Genomic DNA, 22752 nt, shown 5'->3' with positions numbered 1-22752 from the left:
GCCTGTAGACTTGAAATCATCTCTAGATTCCTTATAACACCTAACACAAAGCAATTCCTATGTAGATGGCTGTAATACCATATTGTTTAGGGGCTAAAGATAAGAAAAAATCCATACCTGCTCAGTATAGATGCAACTTTTTTTTTTTTTTTTTAAGTATTTTAGCTCTGAGGTTGGTTGAATGTGTGGCTGTAGAAGACCAAGCGTGTGAGGCCGCCACACATGCCCTGGGGCTCCTTCTTGACATTCTCAGCTTACGACTCAGGGAACTGCTCAACCCCAGAGCCTGCTGCTTGCAGCCTTCCCAGAAGAACGACAGTGAGCACGCTGCCACTCACCTTCCACAGGATCTTCTGGTACTTGAGCATGAGGCGGATGATGTGGGCTGCAGTGTTTGCCAACAGCAGCTCTTCGTAGTCAGAATGTTTGCTTCTGCTGAAGAAGAGGTTGGGCGCCATGATAGTCGAAATGTTCCATATGCTCATTCGGTTTTTGGATTCATTGGCGATCACTTTGTTGAAGAACGTCAGGAGGGCCTACGGAGAAAAGGACCGCGTCACACTATTGTACCCCATCGAAAGGCACGCTGGTGGCGCCCGTTCAGGTCTGCACCCGTTCACGGGACTGCAGGAAACTGGTCAGAAGCACAATGGAGGAACGTGTCCTGCTTCCCCTGTAACCGTGCTAAGAAGACGCGTCACCACCTGGCTGAACCGCCCACAGCAGCAGCTCCGTTTGATGGAGCTTATTTCGGTGGAGTCTCTAAGAGTTCGCACTTTCTCCTTTTATCCTAAACAAGTCTGACAGATATTAAAATTAAATATAAACCAGGAAAATGTGGCGGCTCAAATAAACATGAAATACGGTTTTGGTGTGAAGGAAGCAAAGCAAGTCTAAAAAAAATACTTAAAACATCTCTGTTGCAAACTATTTAACGTTTCCTGGGGACAGGAACATCCATCTAAATAACATTAGTATCTCATCAGCCCAAAAGTAAATTCCACTGACAAATTTTAAAAACATTTACTATTGTGATAGGCATTTAGTGCAGCAGTAAAATAACCCTTTGGCATGCCCAAATCTCATATCAGAGTGCCTGGTTCACTCTCCTGGCTTCCTGCTAATACACACTTTTTTGAGTGTCATATATATGTAATTACATATTCACTAATCATCATTCCATGCTCTTTAGGGTTGAGTGCTATTGTGAATATTATTCCACTGAAGAGGAAACAGATGGATAGGGATGGAATATCTTCCCCCAGCATCAGTGGAAAGCCAGGAGAGAGAGAGAGAAGCAGGCAGAGGGAAAGAGCTCCCATTCACTAGTTCACTCTCCAAATGCCTGCCACAGCCAAGGCTGGGTTATGCTGAAGCTGGGAACTAGGAATTTCTTCCAGGTCTCCCATGTGAGTGGCAAGAACTCACCTACTTGAGCCATCACCACTGCCTCCCAGGGTCTGCACCAGCAGGCAGCTGGAGGCAGGAGCAGAAGGTGAGAGTTAAACTCAAATACGCAATGCGGGATGTGAGCCTGCTGGTCAGCAGTTTAAGGACTAGGCCAAATGTCCTACATTCCTTTAACTTCTGATAAAAGGGCATCATGTAAACAAAGCCAAAAACCAAGCTAATAAGTTTGCAGTTTTTGAAAAACTTACTGACATTAGAAACAGACATTTTTATGTGCTAGCTAATCCCCACCCTTGCATAAATGATGTGATATAATTGGCATGCATGATAGCTGACACAGGTGCTTCTGCTCTGTACACAGGGAAAGGGCCTCCCCACACTGAAATGTCTGATCAGAAACAACACTGAGGGCCTTATTTGCTTTCAGCTTTATGTTTCCTGAGCTCTTTGCAACACATCCCTACCTCAACTTCATTCCAAACACCTGTCATACTAACAACATCCTACAATACTTGGAATCATCATCAAAATACAAGAGAGACCAGTTTTTTTTTTTAATCAATATACAGCAAAGCAATGAAGTTAAAATAAAGAGAGGGATATTTGGTATGAGGAATTAAAAAATACGAATCTATCAAGTGTTCTAGAATATGTTCATAGAGAGATCACTTCCTGAGCTTCACTTTTCCTAATCTGACAAATGACCAGATTCAATTAGGTGATTTCCAAAAATTCTGAAGTTACGGGATTAAACTGAATTATCCTCATACAAATGGCAAAACATGAACATTTTAGAAATCTCATTTCGATTTGTGATTTCACATTTCCTTCCCAAGAATCCTCATCAGATTTTCTTGCCACAAAACTAAAGCAAGCAGCTGAGAATCAACAGTTACAAAGTCTCTTATGAGTGTACTGCAAAACGTACATGGAAAAATGAAATTACATGAAAAATTATGGTGCAAAAAAATTTGCAATCAATGCACTGCTTTTTATAACATGCATTTTTCATGCACTTTTTGAAGACCCCCCCCCCCCCATATATATTTTCTTAAGTTACATAATGGTCTCATTTCCTTCTGGCACTGTTCTATTGAAGCCCCCTGTCCCTTCTACTCCTAACACCCAGCTCCAGGCCTGGCGTGTGGCAGACTCTCAACAGGTCCCAGATGAACTGAATGAGCGCGAGGCGATTGTTCAGGAAGAAGCAAGGATTGCTGCTTTCTGTCATGCTCAGGAGAACTGTCAGCGGAAGCCTGGGAAGGCAGCGGGTTGGCAGCATGCTCAGATGGCACGGCGAGCTGTCACCCCCGTGCTTATTTTTTTCTAGATGAGTCATCTCCTCGGAGCGTCAAGAGCCCGGTGACAGGCCATGAGGTCGGACAGGACGTACCTGGGCTGTATCCCTGTTAGCGTCAGGCAGTGCCATGACCATGAGGTGCAAGGCTTGAAGCTGCACTTTGATGTGAAGCCCTCCTAACAAGAAAACAGAAATAAACACACACTTAGACCACACTGGCATATTCCTCCAGCAGTTCTGACTGACATCTGTGGCACAGGAGGGCCCCTGACAGCTTGCAGAGCCGAGGCCAGGCTTGTGCCCAGCAGCTTCTACCTGTCCACTTGGACAGCAGCCTCGGTCTATCAATAACCCATTCCCATCTCAATGCAGGCCACAAACCAACATAATCCTGTACCTGCAGAACATGTCTCCCTTCCGAGGACTTTCACAGGCACTGCCTTCCTTTCCGTCTATAAGCAGAGGGTTTGAAGCTCAGTTCAAGAGAAAATGAAATTTGCTTTCACATAATGAGGGAGCAAAGTTCAATATCAGGAGCTCAGATTCCAGAGCCAAATTCAAATCCTGCATCGACCATGGAATAACTGTGCACTGGGCAGGTTAGTTAACGCCCTCCTTGTGTCTAGGTTACCATCAGTTAAAATGGGCCTCGTCCTTGCAACTGACCTTCCAGGGCTGTCATCCTGAAATTAGCCCCTCTACAGAGTTGCCCTTATAGAAATTTTATCTTATCTTTATGATCCATGACACTTAATTCTAGCTCAAAAATGGACTTTTGGGAAGGTGGTATTTTACTCCTTATTGACACAAGAGGGCACCAGAGGGCTGGCAGCTGCACTCAGGAATTCCAAACTCAAATGCATGATCCGCAGCCAGCCCCGCTGAAAAATTAGAGTACACCAGACTATCCAGGTTTTTCTTTGTCTCTCTGTATTCTCCTCAAAGTGGCCTGTTGGTAGGCCGTTCCTGGAGGAAAGCGTTAAATTGTGGAATCCCTGGGGAGGGGAAGCTCTTCACATTCCGAGGTGGTTCGCGGCCTGCACAGTATTGGAAATGCTCTTGTGAAAAGCTACTCGGTGACCGGAGGTTGTGGGTGCCAGAGTTAAGGAGTGGATGACAAGTGTACACAACCAAGCAATAAAGGAACAGCGAGAGAGGCGGGTTTATGGGATAAGAGCGGAATGTCTCAGCACGATCCACACGTGGGTTTTCGATATTTCTGTCAAACAAAAAATGACCCAGGCCCAGGATGTTATTGGAAATGGTTGATGCACACTGTGTGAACGTGGTTGCTTAACAGAAATAATCAAAAGCGTGTCTCGTACAAAGTATATAGGGGCAGGTGAGATATAATGTAAGGCATAAACTGCAAGGTGAGGGTTGTCGCTAGTCTTCTAATGCAATCCTCAGAGGGCAGGGAAGGAAAAAGATGCAGATGTAGGCTGGGGCCTCTCTATTTCTATCATTTTGAAAGAAATCATGATTACCTAATTGCAAGTCTAATTTGGAGGCGAATATTGGATAGAGTGGTTAAGCTGCCGCCTATAATGGAGTGTCTGGTTCAATTCCTTCCAGCTTCCTGCTAATGTACATCCTGGGAGACAACAGATGATGGGTCAAGTACTTGAGTCTCTGCCACCTATATGGGTGACCTGGATTGAATTCTGGGGTCTGGGCTCTGGTCAGGAGCTGTCGTGGGCATCTGGGGGATGCACTAGTGGATGGGAGCCCTCTCTTTCTTCCTTCCTTCCTTCCTTCCTTCCTTCCTTCCTTCCTTCCTTCCTCTCTCTCTCTCTCTCTCTCTCTCTCTCACCTCCCACCATTCAAATAAAATGAAAAAAAAAAAAAAAACCCATACAATTCTAATTTGGAAAACCATCATTTTCGTTTTTCTCAGGAAATTTGGCCCTACATTTTGTTTCATGGTTAATAGTTTTATAATTAATTCATTTGATTCAACCTAGTCAAGAATTTCTTTGTACCTGAGGTCATTATTCTCCCATAGTGCTTTTCATGTAAGTCTAAGGCTTGACCGATGAACCATCATCCTGCAATGTGATGGACAATCTTTGGGCCAAGCTTGAAAGGAGAAAGTAATTAGACTACTGGAGAAGATTCTGTGTTCTCTGCCCTCTGTCTCAGACAACAAGAGGTGGCAGCTGAAACCCATCCATGCACATGTTCAAAATTCTCCCCTTCAGAAAATCTTGTTACAACTAGAGCTCCCTTTAGGTGGCAAAAAGGCCATTATTTCCTGCTGGTCGGAGGCCAGAACTCTGGGCTTCCTGCAGGGTTGGCTGGTATCAAATCAATCATCTGCAATACAGTATTTTTCACTTTCAAAGTCATACAAAGAAATGTGGACTCCTTGGTGAACACTTCCGGGATAGTTTTCAGGTTCTCTGTCTTCCCTGAAGTGCGCTGGCTGCAGTCAGACAGGGGGCACTGATGGTATGGAAAGCTCATTTGTGGTACGCTCTTCTTAAATACAAGTTTCTGAACAGGTCTGGCACTGGAGGTTTGAATTCTCCTTGCGTAATTCACAAAAGTAAGAAAACAAAAGAATCTTGGTGGCACTGGTTTGTCTTGATGAACTGTTCAGCACACAAACTATAGAGCAAGGGGAACGCATCATTCTGCAGCCCATTTTTCAAGAGAACTAACGCCACAGAAAATCCTTTGCTTTCATTTTGCTCTGCTTTACTTAAAACTGGAGGAAGGTGATTCTGCTTCTGCTGTGGCTGAGTCAGTGCCTACCGGATCGACGGTCTTGAAGGTAACAATAACCTCTGGACAAAGCACACAGCCCAGCTGCCCCGGGAGGAGGAGAGGCAGCAAAGGTCGGCAGGGGCAGGAGCAGATTGGGCACCTGGAGCTAGGGCTCTTCAGGCTTTCAGTCTGAGGTCAGCCACAGTCAGGGCAGCACAGGGTGGTCAACCTTCAAAAAGAAAACCCCAGACTTTCCGGATTGAACAACCAGAAGACAGGGTTCAAGCAACCACAGCCACCAGGAAATTATGCAGGAATCTTGGAAAAAAAAAAAAAAAAGAAACCCCAAGAGATCCAGAGAAGGAAAGTCCTAATTCTGGAATAAACTCCACCCAAATCTATGAACCATACACGTGTGAGTTAGCAAAGGGAAGGATTTAATAACCACTGACAGTTTGAGTCCAGACAAGCAGAACTCCTGCTTAAAACAGCAACATCAATCAAAGAAATCAGATAACACTCTTGGGAGAAATATTATAGACTGGAGAGTCCTCCAACACAACATTAACAATAGACATTAAACTTAGTTGATACACAAAGCTCCATTCTGCCAGTGAAGACAGAAACCAAACCTGACATGACCTATCCAGTAGAATAGCAGACAGGGATTTTGATGTAGCCATCCCAACTACACTCAATGATGTAAAGGAAAATATGCTTATAATGAATAAAAATATATAGAATCTCAGGATACACACAGAAAATATGTTTAAATGCACCAGCTGGGAATTCTAGAACTGCCAAAAATGCATAACATGAGCAAAGAATGATAGGAACTGTCTCTCCTCTGTCTCTCAGTAAGTTCCTTTCATGAAGCAAAAACGTCAGAGCTTACACCACAAAGAGATTCTGGTGGCAGGCAACACGTGATTTAAAGATGAGAAAAAGACTGGCTTGCCTACCAAAGTCTATTCTTTGAGACAAAAAGGAGTATTTTATGAATCTGGTTTAGCTAAAACTTTTTAAAGACTAGGAACTTACATTTAGGGCACATGTTGTCAGAGCACTCAGGGTTTATTGCTGTCTTTCATTTTGGCTGTAATGATTGCAGAGGTCTGGCCAAACCACACTGTCAACTGGCAGGTGCAGACGTACTTGTCAGTCTCCCATGGCATTTTAAAATCTGAATTTGTGGCCGACGGTTTTGAATTAAGACTTCCCTGTACTCAAGCCTGTGCCTGGCTCTCGGTTCTGCAGGGCGATCAATACTGAGAGCTGAGCAGGGGCTGACCTCTTTATACATATATGGTACTTTGTGCCCTCTTTAGGGCACGCCCTCTCAGTGTGGCCACAGCTCTTCCCTGTCCACATAGTCCCACCGGTTATTTAACATGTCTGCACATATTTGGGCTTGTGACCCTTGAACTCTCCAGGCTAGCGGTCAACGCCCTGACTATCTAGTCCTGTCGTCACATCCTTGACAACAGTCAACCTTGATGCTCAAACCACACCAAGTTTTTCCCCACCTGTCAAATACCACACACTTTCCAGTTTCTATGCTTTCACCTGAATACCTCGCTTTAGGTCCGGTCTATGTGACTGTCATTTCAGAAACAGCACTACGTGATATTGTAAGTTTCAGGCACAAAATATCTTCTATGCAATATTTATTGTGGGTTGTATCATGTGGCTGGGGACTTCCCAGTTAAGGAGAAGGATCTCCTAGTTTTGACTGACTGTTACACACCAGGCATAGATCTAGATGACTTCATTCAACACCCACAACAACCCTGACAAGTAACTATTACCTGTGATTTACAGGTGCAGCAGCTCAATCTCAGAAAGTGTGACAGTGTGACTAACAGACGGCTGGCTGCACAGGTATTTGAATCTCGAGAGCCTCGTCGGCTTCTGGACCCCTCTGTGCTGTGATGTTATACAACCTTCTAACTCACATCTACCAGGCTTAAATACATAGTAAGGATGTGAACAGGTGACTGTTCATCAGCAAACTCAATATTTCAGCCAAGCATTTACTGGAAGTAGCAGATCTAATCACATTTGATTATGCATCTCTCCTCTGTTGCTTTATTGATGGGCATCTTAGTTCTTTCACATTTAACGTCAACCACCTACTTTCCATGAGAGCGATGAAGGCAGGTATATATTCCACAGGGAAGAGAGAGGTGGGCAGTTCTCTGAAAAATGCTTTCAACATCACAGCAGCTTCTCGATGGCACATTTTGTCCCATTTAAATTTATCTGCATTAAACTTGGCATCCAATTCTTCGCGGTATTGCTGCAAGTGAAGGAAAACAGCCAACACGCAATGAGTGTTTGCCACCTGGCATTCTTTTCTCCCCTCTGACAACTATTGCTGCACAAACTATTGCTGTGGACGGATTAATAAGGCAGTATTTACTAAGTGTAACTTTTTTAATGTGATTAAGGCAACTGAAATTGCTATGAATGAACACAAAAGTGGTTTTCTAAAATCTCTTTTTAAATGTTAATCTGAAAATAATTTGCTAATTTGACACAAATAGAAAGGCTGTCTTTTAGATCTGAACTTCCTTTCTGTGGTTTTGGTGGAATACCACTATTGCTGCATGATGAAGGCACTGTTAGGTTTTGACAAAGCCTCCCTCCCCCCTTTTCCCCATAATCCCTTCTGCCATCCTCTCTTCTATTTATAAAATAGATTAAGAATGTGTATCTCTTAGCTAGTTCACATACAGAATGAAAAACAGCCCAATAAAGTAACTCCACCCTCCCTGCAACGTGCAGACCGACGACATATTCATGGCACAGATACAGCACAGTTGGATGCCAAGACACACACGTGGCTTCCAAATGTCTGCACGCTTGTCCAACCATTCCTGAGGTTGGATCACTCTGCAGATACTTTTTAAACAATCACCAAGCCTCCTTACAGTTCTACTCGGCTTATGAAATCTACATTGTTAATTCATCTGACTATCAGCACCACCCCATTCTCCATGTTTCTTTTTCCAAGTCAAACTCACTCTCCCTGCCCCCGTGGATTTCAAGGTTTACTCGTGCCAGCTGAGCAACCCTAATCTGAACGTCCAAAATCCAAAAGGCTCCAAAATGCAAAACGTTTTGACTGCCAACATGACACGACAAGTGGAAAGTTTCGCATCTGACTTTAGATGATGGGTGGCAGTCAACACACAGGTGCACTAATGTTTATGAAATCACCTTCAGGTTATAAGGTACATCAGAAAGATAACAGATTTGGGTCCCACCCTCAAGGTATCTCATATACACAAATAATCCAAACCCAAACAAATAAAATCGGAAATGATGTGGGTCCTGAGTAATTTGGGCTACTCAGTCTATAACACCAGGTAGTGATAGGCAGTTCCTGACACCAACTACTCCATCAGGGGCACTTGGAAATGTGCCTCTGCTCTATGCTCCTGAGAAGCCCAACTCCTCTAGTCTTGAACATGCAAAGCTGAAGTCAGTTCGCACATCTGACACTCTCTACCAAGGATCAGCTATTAACCAGCCAGACATAAATGCAGTCAGCTCCCAGAGCATGCAAAACAGAGATCCCTGGCGGGACAATTTCCTTAGAGATACACAAGATTTTGATCTAGCCTCTACAGAGGTTGTTCCTGCTCTGGAGAAGTTCTCGACCTAGCAGGGATACAACAGCTAGTCAAGGCATCCACTGCGGATAAACATGCTTGCCATAGCCGTAAGCAAGGCTACACAGTGTTTCCTGGAATAAGACAGAGCACCAGACGTTAGGCATCGTGGAGTCCAGTAGAGGAGGCTAGCTCATGCACTGCTAATGCTAAGTGGGAGTGTAAAGAAAGATCACACGGTAAGGAAGACCATCTTTTGCTGTGCAGTCAGGGAAAGAGGCATCAAGCTGTGCCAGGGCCAAGTCTTACGGCTGCTGAGGAGTTTGCCAGGCTAAGAGGGCACAGAGGAGGGGCCCGGAGGAAAGAAACTGCTCACACAGGTACAGCAGTGCGTGCAGGTCCTGGGTGTCTGGGGAACCAGTCAGTTCAGTGCTGCTGAGCCACTGCGAACAAGGAATGAGACTGCAGAGCAGGCAAGAGCCCGTCCTAAAGGGACTGGCCTGCGTTCTGTAGGCAATGCGGCTATTTGGGACAGCTCTGAGCAAGGGAATGAGGACATCAGATTAATGTTTTGTTTTCTTTTCTTTTTCTTTTTTTACGATTTATTTATTTTGAAAGTCAGAGTTACAAAGACAGAGAGGGAAAGACAGAGAGAGAGGTCTTCTATCCGCTGATTCACTCTCCCAGTTGGCCGCAATGGCAGGAGCTGCGCAGATCCGAAGCCAGGAGCCAGGAGTTTCCTCCAGGTCTCCCACGTGGGCGCAGGGACCCAAGGACTTGGGCCATCTTCTACTGCTTTCCCAGGCCATAGCAGAGAGTTCGATCAGAAGTAGAGCAGCTGGGACTCGAACCGGCACCCATATGGGATGCTGGCACCGTAGGCAGCGGCTTTACCCGCTACGCCACAGCACCGGCCCCAGATTAATGTTTTCTGAAAACCACATGGAAAACTGCTTTGGGGAAGTGTGGGGCTTGACATCAGTTGGGAGCAGGCAAGAAGCAAGGCACCTAGTTATGGGATTCTGGCACCACCACTTCTGGGGTTGGATAGTCAAGGAATGACCCAGACTTGCAGGCTTAGGATAGAAAGAAGAAGGAGCAGGTGAGAAATGCTTAGGAAGGCAAATGCTGAAGGAAAAGCTTTGAGTTCAATATGAGGCTCCCTATCAGTGTATTGTCCAAGATAACTCCAACTCTAATGGGCATATGAAGGTGTCGTTAACAGGAAGTGCCCCACTGGGCACCACTGCCATAAGCAGAGGGGAAATCATTTTCAAAAGGGCAGGAAGAGCTAACGGGAACATAAATGGATACCACTGCCATTGGAATCTATCTGAAGCAGGGATATGAGCACCCTTCTGACCTGTGAGGGGTCCTGGTATGCTACAGGGCAATGTGGCACCAAGGGCAGGTGCCTTAACTACATCCTTCAGGTTTTTATCCCAACTCCACAACTGACCAGTTGCATAGCTTGTGACTCCAGCTTCGCACGGCATAACACAGATATTAAAACCACCTTCTTGGGGCTGTGTTTGGCCTACTGGTTAAGATGCCAGGTTCGATGCCTGTGTCCCACACTGCAGTGCCTGGGTTTGATGTTTATCTCCTGGTCCTGACTCCACCCTCCTGCTTATGCAGACCCTGGGAGGCAGACATGCGAGTTCCAGTAATCGGGTCCCTTGCCAGCCATGTGAGACCCCCAGATTGAGTTTCCAGCTCCAGCCTCAGCTGTTACGGGCATGTGGGGGTGAACTAGCAGACAGAAGTGCTCTCTCTCTCCATTTTTCTCTTTGGATATTGATACCCCTGCCTCTCAAATAAATAAATTCTTATAAAAATGACTTTGAGATTAAATCAGACAATATTCAAGTTCACAGAGTGTCACACAGAAGACACTAAATAATGCCAGCTGCTCTATCCTCAATTCCCACTCCACCCCCACCCCAGGTCTAGTCTAAGCTTTAGTGTCATCTCTACGGGAAGTGCCTGTGTATGAGATTTGAATGCAAGTATTCAGTTAAAACACCATGTCATCTTGGTTGTATGGCTGTCATGAAACAACAGACACGGAATGTCACTTCTGGTTGGTTCCAACAGCAGCAGATGGTGGAGAGGATCAGGAGAGGTGATGTTTTGGCTGTACTCCTAAAATGTGAAACCACACCTGCCAGGTGTGAAGTTACCTTGCAGAAGGCAGGGGGCACACAGAGGTTAAAGGGGTCATGATTTCTGTCCCCTGTTAGTGAGAACACTAGGCAAGAGTCACATCCCAAAATCGCTTTTGAACTAAAACGCACCCAGCTTCCATTTCTAAGGTACTTGTCTACAAATACAAATGATCAGCCTTGGCTTTAACCCACTGTCCAGGAAGGGAAACCAATACACCAGGTAATGTCATTAGAAAACATTTAGAGCCAACTCAAGAGTCAAGAAAGAAAGCCTCTCCTATGTCAAACAGTCTGCCTTCTTCCATGAAATATATTCCCCAGTGTTTGGCTCACATTTCTGTTATTTTATGTATATATGTATTTTTTTTTTTAAAGAAAACCACTGGAAACACCAAAGCATTAAATTGGTTCCAAATGATCTGGGGCTTCTAGGAACTGGCTTAGCAGTTTGTGTCCCTATTTGGTTACAATCGAGCAGCTTCCCGTCACAGCTGTCTCCCTGTCAGTCTTACCAAGCATTTAAAGCACAAAGCCAGACTGGATTGTTCTAGCAATAGTCCATTTGTGCAGATGTGGTTGGGGTCATCTACTTGGCACACTATGATGATCTCAGCAATGGAGTTTTGTGGTTTTTTTTTTATGTCTTTCCCCAAGCACATTCCTAGACAAAGCAGTCCAGTGGATCAAATTATGAACAAAAAGGGAGTTCAGAGTTTGAATAAAGGAGAGAAATAAAGAGACTTTAAAACATCACGTTACAATGCCTTTCTAACTGCAACCTTTCCCTCTTTCTGTTCACTGGCTCAGATTGCTGTCACATTGGCTTTCCTGGATCCCCAAACATGCAAACATCTGGATTCTATTCTGTGGAATAACAGGGAATGGAATAAATAGGCTGACACTACATAAAACCCATTCTAGGGGGAGCGGGGCTCTGACCTAAATGTGGTTCAGGAATGTGTGTGCCTACAAGAACATTGGAAGGAATGATTAGCCTTTGATGAAGCCTTTTTTTTTTTTCAGTCAAACATTTGCTAAAGAAATGTAACTTCTGCTAAGATGTTAAACTTTGTGCACATAAGAAATGTCCTACCACATTTTCTTATCTGAGTATTCAGAAAAAATATAATTTAAATTACATCCATTATGCTTTACATTCACATAGATGAGTAATATGTGTACATGCAGCCTCCCAATTATGAAGGGAGGTCTAGAGGGACTTAGTCGATTCTGTTTAGGAAATTGAATTCCTTGGCTCCATTTTTGGTTCTCTGACACTACAGATATAATTAAAGAGTTAATGGGAGCAAGTGAGCGAGTGGTAGTGCTTATCTTCAGATTTAGGACGCATTTGTTCACAAGTATATGTAAGAGCCAAACATGTCAGACAAAAAGCAGATTCAACTGAGACAGGATAAACCCTAAGGAGTCATTAAAAAGAATTGTCTTACCTCCCAAATGAGCTTGATCCCATCTTGAGCCAACTATACTCTCAGGAAGTCAGAACTCTCCCACGTATCCCATCCCTGCCTGACGTCACCTGTAAAGTCTGGAGCCCTTCTTGTGTCTCCCTTCAGAAGATGGTTTGCCACTCATCAGCAAAAAGCTCAGGAGCTGTCACCCCTCCTGGACCTGCCCCTGCCACGTTATCTGCAGAAAGCCCCCGCCCACAGCTCACTAGGGCCTGGCCCATTCTGCCCAGGGTAGGGTGTCTGCACCATGGGCTGAGTCTCACCCCGCCCAGCCTTGCATGATGGCCCTTGTATTTGTCAGAAGAGCCACCCCCCACCTATCCCTCTAACCCTCTTCTCCTAATCCTCCTCAACATCCTGTTTCGGGAGAATCCAATAGAAACAGCCTGTTTGTTCTCAGTTTCCACTTAGGTAAAATGTCTCATCACACTTCTAAATAAAAACTTAGAGACTTCTGATACAAATCAAACTTCCCAAAATATGCACCAAAATGAATTAATGAAAAACTGCATTTCCACTTCTATACATTTCCTTTTAATAGCTCTGAACACAGCCAAACTCTTCATAAGACTTCCCTCTCCCCTTTTCGTAAGACATCTCAGGATTTAGCATTTAAAATTACACAGGTTCTAACGTCCACAAGACCCAAGGACAGGGATAACCTCTCCATTGTGTGTGTTCACGTGTGGGCACAGTTTACTGGAAGTTGATGAGCAATACTTTGATTCTCTAATGGTCTTCTCCTTTGTTTTACTGTAGACTTTGCCACTTTCTGGAACTAATAGAGCAAAGGAAAAGGATTCATACTGCACAGCGATTTTTATATGGGAACATTGACATTACCATAAATGGAACTGGGTTTTAGAATTGCTGAGTGAGTATTCTAGTGGTTATGGTCATTGTTACAAATTCTTACCAAAACTTTCATTAAAAAGAGAGCTGAAGAATGTAAACTTGAAGCAAGATGGAATGGAAATAGGTCTCATGTAACATTGGTCTTGTGAATTCCATGACTGACGATAACATAAAATACTGAAGTGCTTAGATACCCAAAACAGTTATGGGACATCTGAAGTTTTCCAAACCAAAGGGAAGGAGCAGTTTCTGATGGTGAAATAATGTATTGTTTTATTGTTGTTTTTTTACTGCTGTTGTTTTAACTCACAAGGACGTACAACTCTGGATTATGGAACACACAACTGAGTACAGAACACATACTCAATCCTAGCTACAGAGAAAGACTGGATGGGGTCAAGTGATAGAATCAAACAACAATGACAAGGAACTAGACATCTGAGACTTGTGTGCACTGGGCCTATCCAGCTTAGGTATCTAAGTAGGAAGAAAATAAACATCCAGTACCTTGACTTTGGCTGTGCATCCTGAAAGTCGAAAAATTCCTTCAGATTCCAGACCCGATTCCTCAACTTTCTCAAAAAACTAGAGAGCAATGACATATTACAAAATAAGTACCTCCATGAAAAGACAAACATCTGAAACAATGATGATGATAGTCAACAAATTACCCAGCATGTGTTCGTGCCTGGTTCTTGCACACCTTGGTAAATGCTCACAAGCACCCTATGAGGTCAGCATGATCTTCTGTTTGCAAATGGAGATTTAGAGTGGCTATCTGACTGTCTCAGGATCACCCCTGGAAGTATGTAATGGCCTCAACTCTCACACTTGAACTCATAATTACTGTAAAGGGCTGCCACATGACCATTTTAATATCTGATCACTGTGTCTCTCTGTGCAGACTGATCAGTAAGACAATATTCTAGTAGCAGCCACCCTGGGTAAGAAACTGCAGGAATCCTAGAAGACTGGCCAAGAAGTCAGAAATTGTAAGAGGATGATCACTTTCTTGAGTCCTCATTGTGGTGATGGTGGGGATGATGGGTGTTAATAACAACAATAACAGCAAACATTGCCAACTACTGGGTGTCTGTTGTGTATCAGACCCTATTCTCAGTACTTTCCATGCATTAACTCATTGAATCCTGACGACAGTGCTAAAAGGTGGATATTATTACTACCCCCATTCTACTGCCAAGGAGACTGAAGCACAGGATGAATGAGTTACTTGCTTAAGTTCTCACTCACAGTGGGAGGTAGATACAGTGTCATTGGCAGTTTCTCTCCAAAAACTGATGTATGTTGGAACTCAGGTAGTTCTTGTATGGAGGAGAGAAATAGTATTTAAGATGAAGAAACATATCTGTAAGAAAAGGCTCTCCCACAAGAGTGGAGGAGTACCCGTCTTACATGAGGAACACAGCCTCAGCCAACATCTGTGGAGTTGTCGATGTGACTTAGCTCCAGAGCTACCGTTTTCTCAACATGTCTTGTTTGCTTCCACTTGCTAACTTTTGTGCTCGGTTATTCCACCTCCATGACAATTATGCACTCACATCCTGAACCTTCTGTCTTTGATCTTTATGAATTTTCTTCAAATCCTATCTTGTGTATACAGGGCGAAGGGCCTAATTCTGGTTTTAATTCAAAGAAGGAAAGAAAATATTTAAGTCACGATGGACCTGGGACTTGGATAGGTGCTGTGTTCCTTTCCTCACTCCACCTCGTGTTGGCTCTGTGTTCTTGGCCAAGTGACCTCACCATGCTGTGCCACAGCTTGCTCATCTGTGAAAGGTAGACGGTAACCCCGACCTCCTTAGGCCGCTCTGTGCTGGTGAGATGCGACGTTACCAGAGTAGCACTGGCCAGCCCCGCCCCAGGGAGGCAGCTTCCAGGTAGCCCCTGTGTACAGAGGTAATGCTGGCTTCCTGTGGCTACCCGGCTGCCATCCTTTTGCTCCTGTCATCAGCCAATCACCCTCACCTTAATTTGAGGCACAGGTGTTAAAATACAGGATGACAGAGAGGGGTGTAGGATTGTTAGTGTGAGTAAAGTAAAAGGGACTTCAGAAATCACGGAAAAATAGAAAAGATCACTTTTGTGCAAAAATATTTTGAAATTCATGCATGGTTTCTTCAGAATATGTATTTTCCATGAATGTTTTAAAAACCCCTCATATGTTTTATCAATTAACATTCTTATAAATAATTTAAAAGCTCATTTTAAAAATTCAACAGGATTTGTGTTAAGGGCCTAGAATTCTAACTGTGCCACTGGGGGTCACTGTTGAATAAATGCATACTTAGGTAAAACAGTATAAACTGTTAGCTATAAAAATTTACTTAAATGTAAATCAGCTATTTGGCAATGACAGATATTTGCATATGGCATTTCAGACAATATAACTTTCAAAACTCTCTTCTAACAAAACTCTTATCTTTGTCTAAATGTATCCTATCTGCCTGGTCACACCTGAAAAACCACCAGAACAAGCTGATTTTTAGACTTTGTTAGCCTTGGAAAATCCATAAAATGATTTTATGTGCCCATGTGAACAACTCCAACCTGTGATATATTCCAGCAATACTTGCATGATTTGTAGATATATTGCTAATTATCTTTACCCAGACCAAATAACCAAATATGAGGGGACTTCAACAAGTTCATGTTATATGAATATTATGAAAAGTGCATGCATGGAATTCCAAAATTTTTGTGTCAAAATAAATCTCTTCATTCTATTTTCTCACACACTTTTAAAGAACCCTCATATGCACACAAATACATAAATATGTACAAATAACATTTAAAAAAAACTGGAAAAATATACCCAAGGGAAGCCATGAGACACGGCATCTGGGTCAGCCATTTGATGCTTTATGGTCAAACAATGCAACAGGCTCCAAAAGTACACAGCCAGGCCAGTGGTCCAAGTACTGACCAGGCGATATGAGGATACACGGGATAAAGCTGAAAATCATGAACTGCCTGAGTCTCATTAGAGCTTTAGTGTCCTTCAATCCCGAAGAACATTCACTGATGGGTTTACAAAGCACAGAATCTTAAGCAGTAGGCTCTATTAGTTTCACTCTACTCACTTTTTGTAACACCAGGGGAACTTTCACTCCAGGGTCTTTCTTTCGGTCATTGTCCAGGAGGACTGTGAGTGGAACTCCAAAGATCCCGTTGTCTTCATTGTACAACAGCCAAAGGAAAAAGAAAGGAGAATTAGAAAACTCTTAGTCCAGGGTGTCAGGGTCAAGGCCAGAAGGAATGGGTCTGCTTAGTTACCTCGCCCTTTTACTTTCTCTGTTTTATTTCTCTTCAGCTGAATTCCAAAGGCATCAAAAAAGGCTGTCAACTCAATGAGAGAGAGATGGCGGATTTTCTTCATGTCTTCAGTAGACAAGTCTCCTGCTTCCGTCAAGCCAAGTCTGGTTTTCTGAACGATAAATTTCTAAAACACAGAGTGAATTTTTTTTTTTTTGTGGCAAAGGAAAATGATTATACACCATCATTCAAATGCTGGCTGGATAGGCTAAATCTACACAACAAAACATGTTATTTGCAAAACAATCTCTAAGGAGCAAGTTGCATCATAGAAAAACCAACTGTAGATCTCTACTGTGTTCAACTAGAGACAAAACAGTTGTCTGAAGTATATGGTAGTATTGACATCACAACCGTAAAAATTGCCAGTGTTGTCAGAGTAACATACATGTCAAGCATCACAAGGAATGCACACATGGTGGGCATCTGGATTGCATGTGATACACACATGTAAAACAACACATTCAGGTGCAATCTGAGATTGTATTACCTGTATCTTTGTTTGTTTAACACAGTCAGTCTTTAAACCAGGCTTCGTGTATTCTTTAATGCATACTTTGAAAGACCCACAGACATCTCCCCATTGAAGCTGATTACATATGTATGTTGAAGCAGCAGCTTTTCTACTTTGTAAAATAAACTTAGATATTCCAAATTCATAAAAAAGCAAAATACACAGAAAATACAAATGATCCTATTACATTTCGAAGGCAATTGCTATATTTTCCAAAGTTATAAGTCTTCATTCCCATGCTAAGAAACAAACTACACTAATACAATAACAACAAATCCTTCAGCAATCCAGAAATATTGTCAAGAATGTATGCACCAGGACGTCTTCTTTCTTTGAAAGGCAGAGACAGGAAAAGAAAATGCTCCATGTGTAGATTTACTCTACCAAAACTGACAATGACCAGGCTGAACCTGGGCCAAAGCCAGAAGCTGGGAGCCTGCAACTCAATCCAGATCTTCCACATAGATGGCAGGACCACGATTTACTTAAGCCATCACTGCAGCCTCCCGAGGTTCACATTAGCAGCAAGCTGGAAACAGGAACCAGAGTCGGGTATCAAACCCACGCACTCCAAGAACGCAATGTGGGTACCCTAACCACTAGGCTAAATGTCCACCCTGTCGCTCCTCCGCGGGCTTGCGGGAGAACGACACCGGACTGGACGCTGTTTTTTTTGTTTTTTGTTTTTTTTTTTTTTTTTTTTAACTTTTATTTAATGAATATACGTTTCCAAAGTACGAATAATGGATTACTATGGCTTCCCCCCCATACCGTCCCTCCCACCCACAACCCTCCCCTTTCCCACTCCCTCTCCCCTTCCATTCACATCAAGATTCATTTTCGATTATCTTAATATACAGGAGATCAGCTTAGTATACATTAAGTAAGGATTTCAACAGTTTGCTCCCACACAGAAACATAAAGTGAAAAATAATAGATGATTTTTTTTAATGATGATGAAATCAGATCAGACCTATTGTCATGTTTAATCCCAGTGAGAGTCAAGTTGGGAGTTGATAGTTTTTTTTTGTTTTTTTTGTTTTTTTTTTTTTTTTTTTTTTTTACAGAGGATCAGTTTAGTATGCATTAAGTAAAGATTTCAACAGTTTGCACCCCCATAGAAACACAAAGTGAAATATATTATTTGAGTACTCGTTATAGCATTAAATCTCAATGCACAGCACATTAAGGACAGAGATCCTACATGAGGAGTAAGTGCACAGTGACTCCTGTTGTTGACTTTACCAATTGACACTCCTGTCTATGGCATCAGTAATCTCCCTATGCTCCAGTCATGAGTTTCCAAGGCTATGGAAGCCCTCTGAGTTCTCCGACTCTTATCTTGTTTAGACAAGGTCATAGTCAAAGTGGAGGTTCTCTCCTCCCTTCAGAGAAAGGCACCTCCTTCTTTGAAGACCTGTTCTTTCCACTGAGATCTCACTCACAGAGATCTTTTGCCAGAGTGTCTTGGCTTTCCATGCCTGAAATACTCTCATGGGCTTTTCAGCCAGCTCCGAATGCCTTTAGGGCTGATTCTGAGGCCAGAGTGCTATTTAGGACATCTGCCATTCTATGAGTCTGCTGAGTATCTCACTTCCCATGTTGGATCACTCTCCCCTTTATTTATTCTATCGGTTAGTGTTAGCAGGTACTAGACTTGCTTATGTGCTCCCTTTGACTCTTAGTCCTTTCATTATGATCAATTGCGAACTGAAATTGATCACTTGGACTAGTGAGATGGCATTGGTACATGCCACCTTGATGGGATTAAATTGGAGTCCCCTGGTATGTTTCTAACTCTACCATTTGGGGCAAGTCAGCTTGAGCATGTCCCAAATTATATATCTCTTCCCTCTCTTATTCCTACTCTTATGTTTAACAGGGATTACATTTCAGTTAAATTTCAACACTTAAGAATAACTGTGTATTAATTACAGAATTAAACCAGTCCTATTAAGTAGAACAGACAAAAAAACTACTAAGAGGGATAATGTATTAAGTTGTTCATTAACAGGGCTATGCTGATCAAGTCACCGTTTCCCATAGTGTCCATTTCACTTCAACAGGTTTCCTTTTTGGTGTTCAGTCAGTTGTCATCGATCAGGGAGAACATATGGTATTTGTCCCTTTGGGACTGGCTTATTTCACTCAGCATGATGTGTTCCAGATTCCTCCATTTCGTTGCAAATGACTGGATTTCGTTGTTTCTTACTGCGGTATAGTATTCTAAAGAGTACATATCCCATAATTTCTTTATCCAGTCTACCGTTGATGGGCATTTAGGTTGGTTCCAGGTCTTAGCTATTGTGAATTGAGCTGCAATAAACATTAGGCTGCAGACCGCTTTTTTGTTTGCCAATTTAAATTCCTTTGGGTAGATTCCAAGGAGTGGGATGGCTGGGTCGAACGGTAGGGTTATCTTCAGGTTTCTGAGGAATCTCCAGACTGACTTCCATAGTGGCTTGACCAGTTTGCATTCCCACCAACAGTGGGTTAGTGTCCCTTTTTCCCCACATCCTCGCCAGCATCTGTTGTTGGTAGATTTCTGAATGTGAGCCATTCTAACCGGGGTGAGGTGGAACCTCATTGTGGTTTTGATTTGCATTTCTCTGATTGCTAATGACCTTGAACATTTTTTCATGTGCCTGTTGGCCATTTGGATTTCCTCTTTTGAAAAATGTCTATTGAGGTCCTTGGCCCATCTCTTAATTGGGTTGTTGGTTTTGTTTTTGTGGAGTTTCTTGATCTCTTTGTAGATTCTGGTTATTAACCCTTTATCTGTTGCATAGTTTGCAAATATTTTTTCCCATTCTGACGGTTGTCTCTTCACTCTCCTGACTGTTTCTTTTGCAGTACAGAAACTTCTCAATTTGATGCAATCCCAATAGTTAATTTTGGCTTTGACTGCCTGTGCCTCCCGGGTCTTTTCCAGAAACTCTTTGCCTGTGCCAATATCTTGAAGGGTTTCTCCAATGTTCTCTAGTAACTTGATGGTGTCAGGTCGTAGATTTAGGTCTTTAATCCATGTTGAGTGGATTTTTGTGTAAGGTGTAAGGTAGGGGTCTTGCTTCATGATTCTGCACGTGGAAATCCAATTTTCCCAGCACCATTTATTGAATAGACTGTCCTTGCTCAAGGAATTAGTTTTAGATCCTTGATCAAATATAAGTTGGCTGTAGATGTTTGGGTTGATTTCTGGTATTTCAATTCTGTTCCATTGGTCTATCCATCTGTTTCTGTACCAGTACCATGCTGTTTTGATTACAACTGCCCTGTAGTATGTCCTGAAATCTGGTATTGTGATGCCTCCGGCTTTGTTTTTGTTGTACAAGATTGCTTTAGCTATTCGAGGTCTCTTGTGCCTCCATATAAATTTCAGCACCAATTTTTCCAGATCTGAGAAGAAGGTCTTCGGTATCTTGATTGGTATTGCATTGAATCTATAAATTGCTTTTGGGAGAATGGACATTTTGATGATATTGATTCTTCCAATCCATGAGCATGGAAGATTTTTCCATTTCTTGGTATCCTCTTCTATTTCTTTCTTTAAGGTTTTATAATTTTCATCGTAGAGATCTTTAACGTCCTTGGTTAAGTTTATTCCAAGGTATTTGATTGTTTTTGTAGCTATTGTGAATGGGATTGATCTTAGAATTTCTTCCTCAGCCATGGCATTGTCTGTGTATACAAAGGCTGTTGATTTTTGTGCATTGATTTTATACCCTGCTACTTTGCCAAACTCTTCTATGAGTTCCAATAGTCTCTTGGTAGAGTTCTTTGGGTCCCCTAAATAAAGAATCATGTCATCTGCAAAGAGGGATAGTTTGAGTTCTTCCTTCCCAATTTGTATCCCTTTAATTTGTTTTTCTTGACTAATAGCTCTGGCTAGAACCTCCAGAACTATATTGAATAGCAGTGGTGAGAGTGGACATCCCTGTCTGTGGACGCTGTTCTTTAAGCGAATGACTCTGCGTTGTGCGCTCAAGTTTGCTCCTGTGCTAACCGCATTCTAACCGCATTCCACTTGGTGTGTCCACATTCTTGTTATTCTCTCGGCGTGTGGTGTGAGATGTCTGCAGCGCCTTGCGGCGCATAAGCGAATCCCCCCGCGCCACTTCTATCTCGCCTTTATAGTCCTCTCCCACCAATCCGTGCTCCACTGCCCAGGTGCTGAGCACGCTGTTCAGAGGTTGGGTCAGCTCCTGCAACTCATTAGTCAAATTGATGAAGCAGCCGAAGCCGCTGTGTAGAACTTGTTTACTCCCTCTCAGCGCCATGTTGTGGGAGCCAGCTGGGCCCTGCTTCCCACACTCCCCAGCAAGACTTTTAAAAACAAAAGACCATTCTCATGCAATACCCACAGGTACACTTTGCTTACTAAAAACTTGGTATTGAAAAAATATGGCTGAAGTAGAAAAAAAATCCCATAGTTCCTTAAATTACAAAGTTTTAAGCACACATTCAGCACAGAAGTTCCCTAAACTGGAGCTTCCCTGGGATTTTTAAGCCATCCATGCATGCATGCATCCATCCAAGCAACCAACACTTGTCTTGAAATCCCAGGTTTAAAAGTAAAAGAACAGGCCGGTGCCGCGGCTCACTAGGCTAATCCTCCGCCTTGCGGCGCCGGCACACCGGGTTCTAGTCCCGGTCGGGGCGCCGGATTCTGTCCCAGTTGCCCCTCTTCCAGGCCAGCTCTCTGCTGTGGCCAGGGAGTGCAGTGGAGGATGGCCCAAGTGCTTGGGCCCTGCACCCTATGGGAGACCAGGATAAGCACCTGGCTCCTTGCTTCGGATCAGCGCGGTGTGCTGGGCAGTGCGCTGGCCGCAGCGTGCCAGCTGCGGCGGCCATTGGAGGGTGAACCAACGGCAAAGGAAGACCTTTCTCTCTGTCTCTATCTTTCTATCACTGTCCACTCTGCCTGTTAAAAAAAAAAAAAGTAAAAGAACATAATGTAGGTTGTGGTTTGGGCCATATCTTGTGCTATTAAAGATTTATTTTACCTTCTTTCTGAGGCCAATGTTCAAAATAACAGTAATACATAACAATAGAAGCGAGGACCCTGGACATTTATGAAGCAGTTACTGTGCGCTAAACTCCATGCTGGGTTCTCCCTGGGAGGCTGACCTGCACCCTGGCTGAGGCAAGCTTCAGTAGAGACTTGCTGAGGAATCCTGGGCGCCAGGGTCTTGTCTCGGATGACTGCCATAAAGATAACAGGGGCTTCCCTGAAACCAGAGGGCCTGTGGTTTCTTTACTTTGTCCTAGGATACCGCTCTGCTCTCCAACATGGAGACTACTTAGCACAAAGGAAAGATTTTTTGTTTGTTTGTTTGTTTGAAAGGCAGAATAATGGAGATAAGGGGGCACAAAC

At 43.2% G+C, this 22752-nt stretch overlaps 1 protein-coding gene across 10 annotated transcripts in view; it reads right to left on the bottom strand.

The window, feature by feature from the left end:
• ARHGAP28 (Rho GTPase activating protein 28) overlaps positions 1 to 22752 on the bottom strand; it is a 216530-nt gene that overhangs the window by 25374 nt on the left and 168404 nt on the right. For all 10 annotated transcript variants that reach the window (XM_070050446.1, XM_002713588.4, XM_070050445.1 and 7 more), the window contains 6 exons: positions 16826 to 16991; positions 16633 to 16724; positions 14039 to 14116; positions 7556 to 7718; positions 2804 to 2886; positions 339 to 536 (listed from right to left, as the gene is read on the bottom strand). In XM_070050446.1, coding sequence (XP_069906547.1) covers positions 339 to 536; positions 2804 to 2886; positions 7556 to 7718; positions 14039 to 14116; positions 16633 to 16724; positions 16826 to 16991 — 780 coding nt within the window. The remainder of the gene's footprint in view (positions 1 to 338; positions 537 to 2803; positions 2887 to 7555; positions 7719 to 14038; positions 14117 to 16632; positions 16725 to 16825; positions 16992 to 22752) is intronic.

This window comes from Oryctolagus cuniculus, chromosome 10 (assembly GCF_964237555.1).
Source record: "Oryctolagus cuniculus chromosome 10, mOryCun1.1, whole genome shotgun sequence".
Taxonomy (NCBI): domain Eukaryota; kingdom Metazoa; phylum Chordata; class Mammalia; order Lagomorpha; family Leporidae; genus Oryctolagus; species Oryctolagus cuniculus.
Note: the sequence above shows the minus strand (reverse complement) of the source record. Positions and strands in the feature narration are given on the sequence as shown.